Source organism: Limulus polyphemus, unplaced genomic scaffold, assembly GCF_000517525.1.
Source record: "Limulus polyphemus unplaced genomic scaffold, Limulus_polyphemus-2.1.2 Scaffold4345, whole genome shotgun sequence".
In the NCBI taxonomy this organism is placed as follows: Eukaryota; Metazoa; Arthropoda; class Merostomata; order Xiphosura; family Limulidae; genus Limulus; species Limulus polyphemus.
The window spans coordinates 20,635-34,312 of NW_013669955.1; the positions used below are offsets into that span (position 1 = coordinate 20,635).

General features: G+C 36.8%; 1 protein-coding gene across 1 annotated transcript in view; it reads right to left on the minus strand.

Annotated features, from left to right (window-relative positions):
- Window positions 1-1,568: 1,568 nt before the first annotated feature.
- Window positions 1,569-13,678, minus strand: part of LOC106470996 (zinc finger homeobox protein 3-like) — a 59,571-nt gene continuing 47,461 nt past the window's right edge. The window contains exon 3 of the mRNA XM_013931582.2: window positions 1,569-9,595. Within this exon, the coding sequence (XP_013787036.2) occupies window positions 3,102-9,595 (6,494 nt within the window). The 3' untranslated portion in view covers window positions 1,569-3,101. The remainder of the gene's footprint in view (window positions 9,596-13,678) is intronic.

A 13,678-nucleotide genomic window follows, 5' to 3' on the forward strand; every position in this document is an offset into this window, starting at 1 on the left:
AAAGGGAATAAAATCTGATAAGCAAGAAATAATTTCCATAGATCAGCCGAACATCGAAAATATAATATAAAAAATATATAAGTGAAATCACGTATTAACTAATATATTTTATATGTCATTTCAATAGTGTTTTTTTTTAGCGCGCATTATAAATTATTTGAAAATGGTTTTCTTCGCGTGATGTAATTAATTGTATTTGACTTTCGAAAAGAAACTCGATTTTCCAGACGCATAAAACATAAAATTATTTTCTCTGTCATAATTAATCCGACCTAGACGCATAAAACGTAAAGTTATTTTCTCTGTCATAATTAATCCGACCTAGACGCATAAAACGTAAAGTTATTTTCTCTGTCATAATTAATCCGACCTAGACGCATAAAACGTAAAGTTATTTTCTCTGTCATAATTAATCCGACCTAGACGCATAAAACGTAAAGTTATTTTCTCTGTCATAATTAATCCGACCTATAGAGTAGATACTTAAGAAAGTAAGAATATTAATACGAAATAATGGATTTCAGCGATCCACTGACAAAAGTTACAGCAGAATGAAAACCGAAACGTTACCCACGATAATTCTGACGATATTCCAAAATAAATTTGTGAACGAAACGCTAGTTTTATCTTAACATTAATATAATGTGCACGTATTTAGATAATTTTCAAGGTCTTAAACCAAAAAAAAACATTCAGTTTTATAACAATTTCGAGAAATGGCGTTTCAAAAAAACAAATAAAAATAAACACAGGCCATAATAACGTTTTAATGCAGTGCATAGGTGGAAAAAATTGTGAAATGTGTGTATATAAACGTATCCAATTGTGCTACATATGGCAAGCAATTATTTTACATTAATAGTACTTATGTCGGTTTGATGTTGTTGTCACTTGGAATTTTCGAATCAAAAATAGCTGGATGGATTGTGGAGGATTAAAACATTTGGTAAAATGAATTTATATTAAAAAAAAGTTATGTGAAATAAATTCAAAAATCTGGTTTGGAAATAAATAGGTTTTATTTGAATTGTCGATTTTCTTTGTTTTTATTGCAGAGAATTTTGAAAAAAAATAATCTGAATACAAGATCGTCATGACTTCTACGATTATTTGGTGTCATATGGTTGAGTGGCATACAAGATATGCAACATAAATGTGGTATAAGGTTGAATGGCATACAAGATATGCAACATAAATGTGGCATAAGGTTGAATGGCATACAAGATATGTAACATAAATGTGGCATAAGGTTGAATGGCATACAAGATATGCAACATAAATGTGGCATAAGGTTGAATGCCATACGAGATATGCACCATAATATGTGGCATAAGGTTTGAATGGCACACAAGATATGCAACATAAATGTGGCACAAGGTTGAATGGCACACAAGATATGCAACATATAATGTGGCATAAGGTTGAATGGCATACAAGCTATGCAACATAATATGTGGCATAAGGTTGAATAACTTACAAGATATGCAACATAAATGTGTCATTCCAAAACGAATTATTTTATAATAAATTACAAACGAAACGAAACAAAGCAGAACAGAAACAAAAACTTCTGTAAAAAAAAACAACAACATTTATTTTATATTCAGCCGACAAATCTGGGTATGTACAGGTGTGTATGTTACTTTAGTTACATACAAATACCATCAACCGAACAAGAAACAAGAGAACATTCTAGAATTACAAAGTAAATTATAATTTTAGTAGCATAACAGGAAAGAAAAAAAAAAGAGACATTTAAAAATAAAATTCAACTCGAATATTTGTGATTAACATGCCATGACTAACAAGCAAATCAGTAAAAAACAAAATGAAACCGTGCAGTGAAATATAATACAATATTGTGATACTTCATAATATAATCTGGGTCCACTCAGGTTACAAAATATTCTGTGACAGAAAAAAAAAAGTTGATCGTGCCAGAATTCTTGAAAACACAACTTTACACAAAACATAGCACTAGCTAGCCATTCTTTCAAATTACCTACAAGTACATTGATGCAAGTTAAAAAGGATTTTCTGTGGTGAGAATCTAAAGATACTTATGAAACTGTGGTGATCAGAGTGACCATTATTGTGCCCAAGAAGAAACCTAGTGAATACAAGCTTTTTGTGTTGCATTACGATTTCACTTCTCATTTAGGGTTTTATATTTCCTGACTTTTCAATATCAGTAAACAGTATACGTTACGATCATTCTGTTGGAAATCATTATATTACCGTTCAACGTAAAATCTTCTGCATTTCGACATTAACGCATATTTTAAAAATTAGTGTATTAAATACTCATACATAATAAATTCGACTCTCTGCGTTTGTAAATATTACAGGTTAATCAAGGGCGATACATGGAATTCTTAAGATGTAAACAAGTAACAACATTTCATCCGTTGTTCTACACCAATCAAAAGTGACTGTTCAACAAGATAAGAGAAATTTTTATGATGACAAAAAGTCCGAATTAAAAGTTAATAATAAATATTAAAAATGGCTGCTTTAATATCAACAACACTTAAAATTAAAAGAAAGTATTTTTATTTAAAGAAAATAAAAATTTGTTGTAAAATATTGTAAGTTTACCACACTGTGTCTATTACAAATAAAGTGAATCATTATATTGTAAAATGATCTCGTAAAAAGGTATGCAAATACAGCGACCTCTATTTTTCATTGATATTTTCTTCTCTTTTTCTAGCTACATATATATATATCTATATATACTATAAATTGGGGTATGTATGTATATATATATATTTACATGTAATATTTTCGCGTTAGCATCACCAGCCTAGTAACATATTTTACAACACGATAACTTATTTGAAAAACAGGTTCTTATGTACTTGGCAAAAAAAGTAATGGTAAATATTATGACAATTAAAACGTTAGGAACTGCTTAAAATCGACTTGGTCAGACTATTGGTCATTTCTACATTCACTAAACATACACAGGAACTTATTTACCTGGTCGGTCGTGGGAAGATTTTATGTATTATGTTCATCAATGACATTATGGCAGAAGCAACTGAATGATGCTCTTAAAAAACAAGGCACACATTTAATGACCAAGAAACTAAAATCCTCTAGAAGCAGTCATTCTCACGTGTTTTCCTACCTGTATTGTACATGTTCGGTGAAACAGTCGTTCCAGAGTAGTAGCTGGCGGGAACGCTGCTGAACATATATGGAAAAAAACCCGCAGTTCCTTCCGTAGAAAAAGATGTTGACTGGCTTGTAGCGGCTGTATTTGGTGTTGATGGCATGGAAGCAACAGGTGTAACTGAGGGAAAGTCTAAAGTCCTTGAAGTATTGGCTGATGGTGAGCTGCTTGACCCTTCCGGTTTTGAAGTGACCGCTTCAATTTCTTCAGAAGACTGAAGCCGTTCTCCAGGTAAAAGTGACTTCTCCAGACTAGACGTCCCAAGTGCCGCTATCTGTTGCAGTCCCGTTGTTTGACCCAGACTAGACGTCCCAAGTGCCGCTATCTGTTGCAGTCCCGTCGTTTGATCCAGACTAGACGTCCCAAGTGTCGCCATCTGTTGCTGTCCCGTCGTTTGAAGCTGCTGCATGAAACTTGATTGGATTGATTTCACCTTACCCGATGTTACTAAGTCTCGTTGTGGCTGTTTTGCTTCTATTGGGTTTCTTTGAGAAGTTCCATTTCCCAGTACTGGAAGATCACGCGGTAAGTTAGAGCTTTGCAACAGTTCTTTGTGTTTTTTGTTATTTTCTATCTGGAGTTTCAATTTCTCAATGTGGTTTTTTGAGAAAAGGTGATCCTGAGTGGTTGTATTTGAGTAATTGATGTTGTACGTAGTCTTACAGATCTTACACTCCTTTGATGGTTGACACACATCCAACTCACGTGCATTTGCATAAGCAACACTCGATTTCTTCTCTTTAGCACGTGCATTTTGGAACCACACTTGTATAACCCGTTTTGGTAGACCAATCTCATGACCTAGAAATTCACACTCTGTGATCGAAGGAGTTTTATAATCGGCAAAAATTGATTTCATTATTTTAACTTGTACAGCAGTTAGTTGGGTTCTAACCCTTTTTCTCGTAATGCTTGGAGGGGTTACTTGGTTCTGAGTAATGGAAGAGTTCTGACTTCCACTGTGCGAGATATCTTCTTCTCTATCAGTAGATTCAGAGAGAGTTTCCGACACTGCATCCTCTGAAATTATTAATTTAGACGAAGAGTCGTCGCCACTCTTATCATTGAGGTTTGTTTGTATACTATCAATTAACTTCTGCGATTTCATGCTTAACTTGGGAGGTATACTTAAATCTAAAGGACACTCTCCTGCTTCTGGTATATTTATTTTTTGCTGTTCTTTCTCCTTTGAATTAACTCCAAATAACTCTGTTTTATAGTTAGACGAAGTTCTGAATTCATCCAAATAATTTAATAAAGAATCTCCATGCTTCTTATTGGTCATATTTTGCATGATATCCATAGATAAACAAGATAGACCAGAGGACATCATGGATGGGTTTGAAAAGGATATTTCTTGAAAACCTGTTACGCTTTCTTTTGATTCTTCTCCAGCACTGTTTGCACCATCTGTATCAGTTTCACCATCTGGTAAAGTATCTATTTGTATGTCGCCTTTTGTGTACTGGTCAGCGTGTTTTGTAGCCAAATGCGATTCAAGAGCTGACCTTGCTTTAAACAAGGCTCTACAGAATGGACACCTCTTATGAATGACCTGTTGATGGGCTCGAAAATGACCTTTTCTTTCCCTTGCACGAGTGTTCTGAAACCAAACTTGAACAACTCTCTTCCGCAGACAGACCTCGCGAGCTATGTTTTCTAGCATCTTCCGGCTAGGATTACTCTCTATTTGGTATTTCTGGTACAAATAATCTAGTTGTTCAGGTAGAATGGTGGTTCTCAGTCTCTTGTCTTTGGGTTCTTCTTTGGAGTCGTTATTGTCAGGAAACTTCCTCTTCATCAGAGTGTGTTGTTTGTCTAGGTGAAGTATTTCAGATTTATTTGGATAATTTGGAAAAAGGGTTGGATTCATGATATGAACTATCTGATGCTCTCTCCACAGATCAAATCTGGAAAATTTAAGACCGCACTTGTCGCATTGATAAGTACTGTTCTGGTTCATCTTTCTGGTATCTTGTGCTACAGGAACACTTTGAACTGACCCAGAAACTGAACGATTAACAGGACTTTCATACAAAGACGTACTGGTTTTATTATTTTGAGATACTAATGGGTTTTCATCTTTAAAACATGACCCTTTTTGATGTTTAATAAGTTCATAATAACGCTGAAAAACTTGTAAACACTTCTTACATTGATAATTTAAACCTGGTGTCCGTTGGAAACGTCCATTTGTGTCTTCGTCTGATGGAACAGGGGCCTGATTTTCGTAAACTTTTCTAGCTTTTTGTCTGGCATTTTGAAACCATACTACTACGACTCTTGGACTTAAGTTTAATAATTTGGAGAGATATTCCAGACTGTCATCTTTTGGATAAGGGTTGGTCTCAAAAAATTCCTGAAGTACCTTAATTTGGTAATCAGTAAATCGAGTTCTGTTTGCACGTTTACCTGACCCTGAACATCGACTGGAGGAAGGAGCTTGAGAGTTTTGTTTCTGATTATCTAATGTGGCTGCAGTAATAACTCCAGGAGAAGTTGCAATTAAACTTGACGAGGCTGTCTTGTCTGCAGAACAAAGAAGTAAATCTTTAAAATTAGTATTTTCCGGTTGAAAGTCACATCGCTCAGATGAATTGCTGGCTTCTGTGCTTGACTCTGTTATCTTTATGGGAGTGCTTTGTAAAATCGCATCACACACTGACCCCGTTGCGTCGAATGTCTTATCATTCGATTCTGAAGACACTGGAGTTGCTGGCAAAGAATCTACAGAATATGGTTTCATATCACTCGATTGTTTCGGTTCGTTCATCCCATTCTCTAGTTCTCGTTCTCTTACTTTATGTTTTGCTTTTTCTTTAGCAACGCTTTCTTTAGTCTCATTATCTTTATTATATTCTTGATTGTTTTCTTGAGCTATTATTGATTTAGCCTCTCCAGTTTTTTCATATTCCTCAAGATTAAGAAATGTAGATGGTGGATTACTAAAATTGTAAGGAGAATCCTTGTTCCGTTGGCGTTCTTTAAATAAAGTATTTCGAAACCAGTGTTTGATTACTTTCAAAGGAAGTCCAGATTTTAAAGACATTTCTTTCAACTGTTCTTCCGATGGGGAATTATTTATATTGAAGTATGTTTTCAAGATCCTGAGTTGGTCGTCATTTATTCGTGTCCTTGCACGTTTTTGTTGTTGTGCTTGTAACTGCTGCTGTTGTTGTTCTTGAAGAACTTTTTGCTGAGCATTAAAAGCAGTCGAATCGAATCCACTCCCCATTAATGGATGATTGAATGATGACGCCATCAGCGATTCAACAGGAGGAGGAAACATCATAGGAACTAGTGATGGATGGATGTTATTTGCAAATGGCATTCCTAAACCCATTGGTACGTTCATTCCTAAACCCATGCTCATAAGTAGGTGTTGAAACTGTAACTGGGCAGCCATTTGATTTGCAGCAAAGTTGACAGGATCTCCTCCTTGCTGACTTGAATGAGGTATAATGGGAGATACTGGTGGAAAACTTATACCAGGATGTGCTGTCCCATTCGTAATATTTGGGTTGTATATGCTATAGTCAGGAGTTGAAATAGGTGTTGGAGCTGTGTCCGAATTGCTTGTCAGGTCATCTTGTTGGGGTAGGTTTAATGCATGATTTTTTTTATCATAGTATATTCTGAATTCTTGAGAAACATGCTCCAGTAGACTAAATGGTACGACTTCTTTGTGGTATTCTTCTCTATGTGCTTTCAAAACCCAGATACTGGAAAACTCTTTGGAACAAATGTTACATACCGACTTGTTAATTTCAGGCAAGTACTTGTTTTTTGGCTTTTCATAACAGCTTTGAATTTCTTCGTCAGGTGTCGTACCAGATTTTGTTTTTGCAGTATCTTTACTGGTTATGTTTTCTCCGTCAGTATCAGTTCTAGTTTTACGTTGGTTGAACTCATTGAACTGCATGACGATTTCAAAGCCACAGCTTTCTAGCAAGTGTTTATACATCAGTGATTTTGACCGAGGATACGGGCATTTTGCCATGAGCATTTGAGATGTTACTTGCTCCTTAGATTTTGATAACTCAAGAGTAGTGTCATATCGTTCTTGGTTACAAACGTTTTGAGAACTTAGCTTTTCTGACTTAGTGATAGTTTCTTTTAACGGAGCATCTGAGACCATATCTTTGGGTTGGACCAATGAGGAAACGGATGATGTCTGAGTCAGACCAGAAATTTCAAGGGAATTTTGGCTAGTTGTTATTGGAACGTTGTTACAGCTAAACAAAGAAGATGCAGGCTGATGTAGAAAACCGCAAATCTTCTGATGTTGAAGTAATGCATCATGCGTGGGTAATGATACACTACAACGTGGACAGGGATAATGCGTCTGTGATGACATCTGGGGATGAACAAGACCTGAAGTTTCTGCAAAATCAGAGGTCCAACCAAGAGCCTGTGTCACTGTAGGATGAGCATGAGAAACATGAAAAGGAAACCTCGGTGAAACATTAGGACTTAAAGGTGTGCCAGTAGATGGCACAGAGGTTTGAGGAAAAGGATCGAAGTCAATAGAAAGCGGAGGTTGGGCTAAGGACGTTGTTACATCTGCACTTATCTTAGTGGCTCGAGAAGTTCCAGGTTCAGCTTTCTTTTGGTCCTCTTGGGACTGACTTAGCTCTGGTTTTTCAATTAAAGGAAGGTTTAAATCGACTTCTCCTGTCATAGCTAACTCGTGCAGTTTTGATGCTTTGGTTTGATGTAAAACAGATCGTATGTGTATGTCAAGGGTTGAGCTCTGATTATAAGAAACCTTACATATGTTACACTTATAGAGCTTTTTTTCAGATTCGCTGCTAGCGGTGACGGGACTCTGGCATCTACTACTGTTTGTATTAGATGTCACAGGCTTGGTTAAGTTATGAGGTGTTAACGTGGTGAAAACAGTGCTGCTATCTTTCATACTTTGCTTCAATTTGTGCAGATGGGAGACAGAATTGAAATGTACAAAGAGTATATTCTTCTGGGTAAAAGATTCTTTACACACTTCGCACTTATATGGTCTATTAGGGTCCAGGTATTTATCCACAGGGTAGCTCATCTTCTCGCCTTTTTTGTGAAGCAGGGTTTTGTTATGGTTGGTAAGGTAACTTTGCTTTGTAAAGGCAACCTTACATCTATGACACTTATACTTTCTATTGGGGTCATTATAACTATTTTCTGCCATTACCTGGTTGTTTAAATAATCCTCGAAAGTCACTTGTTCTTTCGAACTGCAGTCACCAAAATGTCCACTTTGCATTTTGGATTCCTCAGGGCTAGATTTAAAGCTTGCTGAAGTTAGATTCGTTTGTTCTGGGGGGTCAGAAGTGGTTTTCACTTCAGCCTCTTCAGCACTATCTCTGTTGCTTTCTTTTTTCAACAGTTCTGTAGTGTGAGGGTTCAAAATACGATGTCCCGAACTTGATAATAAAGGATTATTCACCAAGCTGGCCTCATACTGTTGAATTTCTTCTTTAGTCATGCTAGTATGAGATGATTCCACGTGTTTCTGGAGTGCAGACACTGATCGAAAACTCCTACCACACAGGACACACTGCGATGCTGCACGAATTAAGTGATATTGTGAATGCAGTTTCAGTTTTTCCAGAGTTTTAAATGCTAAGCTGCACTGGTTACACCTGAACTTATAGACATGGCGGTCTGATAAAGCTAGTTGAAGTTTCTTTACGTGTACTTCCTTAAAATGCATTTGAAGAGCCTGGGATACTCGAAAAAATTGGTTACATCCTTTCTTCCAGCATATATATCCCGGACCACATGGAGTTTCCTTTACTTCTATGTGACTCTTTTCATTCTGGTGAACAAAAAGCTCGTCTATGTTGTTGAACAGCTTTAAACAAACAGGACATTCTAAATCGTCTACAGCCTCATCATCATTGTTAGCGTTTTCCCAGTTCCCATTGTCATTTTTGACGTTAGTATTAGAATTATTCACAACCTCTTCCTCTTTCTGTTGATCTTTAGGTTTGGAGTTAGTACTCTCTAAATTTGTCTTATCCACGATCATCAACAATCTGTCCACACCCTCACGACTGACTTTATGAGATTCCATCAAGTGCTTCTCCAATTTGGGCAACTCGTCAAGACATTCTTGGCACAGTGGACACTGCAGGTTTTGTTTCTGTGAATGTTGTGCTACTACATGCATGTGAATGAGAACCTCACTGACGTTAGTGTAATCACACAAAGGACAGGTAAACACGTGATCTGGATCTTTTTCTGGCAGTCCTCCATTCTTAAGACGATCTGTAAGGGCTTGTTTTAGCTTAGACTCCTCACTTGGGCCGTCACTCTTTGTGCCCTTATCCTCGTGGGCTTTACTTCCTACCAAGTCTGTTTGTGGTTGAGCTGACTTATCCTCATGGGCTTTACTTCCTATCGAGTCTATTTGTGGCTGAGCTGAATAAAAAACAATAATAGAATACTTAATGAAGAACTACAATGATCTAGTTTCACTTAACAATACTTAATGAAGAATTACAGTGATCTAGTTTCACTTAACAATAGTTAATGAAGAATTACAGTGATCTAGTTTCACTTAACAATACTTAATGAAGAGCTACAGTGATCTAGTTTCACTTAACAATACTTAATGATGAATTACAGTGGTCTAGTTTCACTTAACAATACTCAATGAAGAATTACAGTGATCTAGTTTCACTTAACAATACTTAATGAAGAACTACAATTATCTAGTTTCACTTAACAATACTTAATGAAGAGCTACAGTGATCTAGTTTCACTTAAGAATACTTAATGATGAATTACAATGATCTAATTTAATATTATAACACTCATGTGAAGAATTACAATGATCTAATTTCATATTATAACACTCATGTGAAGAATTACAATGATCTAATTTCATATTATAACACTCACGTGAAGAATTACAATGACCTAATTTCACATGATAGAGTATATGACTGTTTCTTTCTCAGTCCCCTTGTAAGTATGAGTAGTTGATAAAGTAATAGTCACTGAAATCACACACATACCACCCACCCACAGAAGAACAAGTTTTTACAATTATCACAGAGCTCTAAATGACCAGTTTTTCTATGTAACTCTGACATAAGCCTTTTCAGAGTCAAGAGTGTTGATTTTGTTTGTCTCTTTACTGCAGTTTTTCGGTAAGACTATAAAAATCTATACTATAAATCTGTCTACTATAAACAAGAAATATTTCCGTTGTTGTTATTGCTTAGCATAATGCTACACAGTGATCTATCTGATTAATATCCACCACGGGTATTGAAACCCGAATTTTAGGGTTCATCAACCGTACTTAAAGCCGTTTGTTAGCGATAGAAGTATTCAAACTTACCAATGTGCCACTAGGGTGTGTGGGTGGGGTTGTTGTGAAAGAGAGAGGAAAAACAAACATAGTGCAACAAGTATGCCCCTCCTCCAGTGGCACAGCAGAATGTCTGCAGAATTACAACGTTAAAATTCGTGTTTCAATGCCTATGGTGGGCAGAGCTCGGATAGCTTTGTGATTAATAACAAACAATAACAGTAACAAGTATTTTTTTTTTAGTATTTCAAGGGTTAAAGGACAAATAAAATGAATACCTGTCACTAAGAATCTTAGCTGTTTTCTGTACATTAGAGCATCTCAAAATTTATCGAACAAATGACAGCATTTTTTGACTACTGAACTAATATTGTTTCCTGTTTTCCTCCGTTCTATCTAGTGTCGAACTGCGAGTACGCTGATCCACGATGCGTGACCCGTTGCCGAAAAAAAAAAAAAAAAAAAGCGCTTCGAACTTTTGAGGCCTTGGGTGCGTCATAAGAGTGACAGTCAAATACCACTATTCGTTTAAAGTAGCCCAAGATTTGGCGGTGAATGTTGTTGACTGCCTCAATTTTCTGTTGTCTATAATCCCAGAGCTGTAAACTAGTTCGAGCTTATTCAAAAGTTCTAAGAAAAATCTTACCGAATCAGACCTTACTCATATTTTATGCTTTCGCCAACCTGTATCTGATCACGTGTTCTGAACATGTCTTGTACCTTTCACAATAACTGTACCCCGAACACAATCGCCACTGACATCGTGTTGTGCCCGTGCATGTTAATTCAGTAGAACAGGATTCAATTCGAAACGTACAAGGGGAATGTACTTATACAGCCGTCTTTCAAACGCACCTACGCGAAACAGGTTTATTTTATAGTTATTGCACAGATTTTTTCCATTTTCCTTATCTATTTAATAACGTTTACGAGTTTCACATTAATTAACAAATAAACCGATTCTACTTACGAGACAGGTTTTAAGTTTAATAATTTCCATTAGATGAAAAATACTGCTCATTTAACAACACCCTTTGTTGAATACAATTTATGAGCTGTTTGTTTCTTTGTTTTGAATTTCGCGCAAAGCTGCGCGAGGGTTATCTGCGCTAGCCGTCCCTAATTTAGCAGTGTAAGACGAGAGGAAAGGCAGCTAGTCATCACCACCCACCGCCAACTCTTGGGCTACTCTTTTACCAACGAATAGTGGGATCGACCGTCACATAATACCCGGGAGATTCGAAGCAGCGACCCTCAGATTTCGAGTCGAGCGCCTTAACCACCTGGCCATGCCGGGCCATTAAAGAGCTGAAACATTCAAATGAAGTTTATACTGTATGCCAATTCCTAAATACGTATTCCATTAATGTTTATTCTGCGCCGTCATGTACGTCTATAAGATGTTTTCTCAGACGTATATTAGCGTCAACCTTACACGCGTCGATTTTAGGCCGAGAAACGCGAGTAAAAGAACCGCGAAGTATTGTAAACAGTAACCGACTAAACGCCCATAACGGGACTCCCGCATTTTGCAATCTCGTCAAGGTTGCTGCTAAGCGATGACACCTTGTACTTACACATTTGTCGTTGTTGGTCGGTGTTAAGTAAGAAATACACCGTGAAAGTGCAATATTCTAATAGGGGGGGGGGGCTTAAACAATGCATCATCAAATCTACTAAAACAGTAACAAAGAAACGACATACAACCTCCAAAAAACAAAATATAGTGACACTATCATGACAAAATTTCATAACTGTCATTGCAAATTTGACCTCATTCGGGGAGGATATATGGGTCAAACAGCAAACATGAAGTTATTTTTAGGGAAGACAAGAATCGGACAGCAAAGTTGAATTAATTTGGGAAACATGCATGCACCAAACAGCAATGTTTAGCACGCAGGAAAAATATTGGACTACACTCGCGGGGCTGTTGATGGATCTTCACTGAAATTGGTATGGAGGTTCATTGGGTCCTTGCGGGGAGTACATACAAATTTTCAGTACTGCGTTTTGCGGCTTTTACAATTACATATAGGGGAAGCAACTTTTTATATCCTAAGATAACCTTTCATCAATCATGAATTTACATAACTTCCGTCCACAAGACGGGTACTCCAGCTACTTTTAAATAAATATGTATTGGTTAATTGATCTTAAAATATTATCTTTTTGATAAAATGCCAGGTGTCTAAAACCGTAGCCAGTTATCTTGACATAGAACAGTACAGTTCACTACTTTTATACATATTTATATATGAATATTTTAGGATTATATTTAGGTTAATCAAATTTCCTGCTGAATTCAGATGCGTTTCATGACATGGGAAACGCAATTAAAAACAATTAGTTAGGACTAACATAAAGAGCAGTTAACGTAGTTTTATATCTTGTACTGTAAGAATAATATCAAGTAATAAATGTTTAGTCCGACACGCTAAAAACAGCTCGCTTCACGGTTCCTTTGTTTGTGGTGATTTTACATTTTTCTCTGTGTTTAATCTACTTTCTTTTAGTTAGTCGCGGAAAAAAAAAACGTGTTTGTTTTTTTGAATTTCGCGCAAAGCTACACGAGGGCTATCTGCGCTAGCCGTCCCTAATTTAGCAGTGTAAGACTAGAAGGAAGGCAGCTAGTCATCACCACCCACCGCCAACTCTTGGGCTACTCTTTTACCAACGAATAGTGGGATCGACCGTCACATAATACCCCCCCCCACATACACACACAAACACACATGGCTGAAAGGGCAGTCATGTTTGGTGGGACAGGGATTCGAACCCACGACCCTCAGATTGCGAGTGCAACGCCCTAACAACCGAGCCTTTTTCTTTACCCACATTATAACGCCCCCACGGCTGAAAGGGCGAGCATGTTTGGTGTGACGGGGATTCGAACCCGCGATCACCTGGCCATGCCGGGCCAAAAAAACGTGTAAACATTCTACAGATTTTCAATTTTTTCTTATTAAGCTATAGGTAACGACTACCATGCTTTAGGGTTTCAATATGGCGCCGAAAATTTCCTTCTACTGATATAATGCTATAGTTGTCAAAGAAGTAACATTACTAAATATTGACATACAGTATAACAAAAGGCACTAGATTGACACACTTTCGCCATAAATGGGACGGGTCACCCGTAATAATATAAATATAATGGTTAGTTATAACTGTAAAAGGGCTAC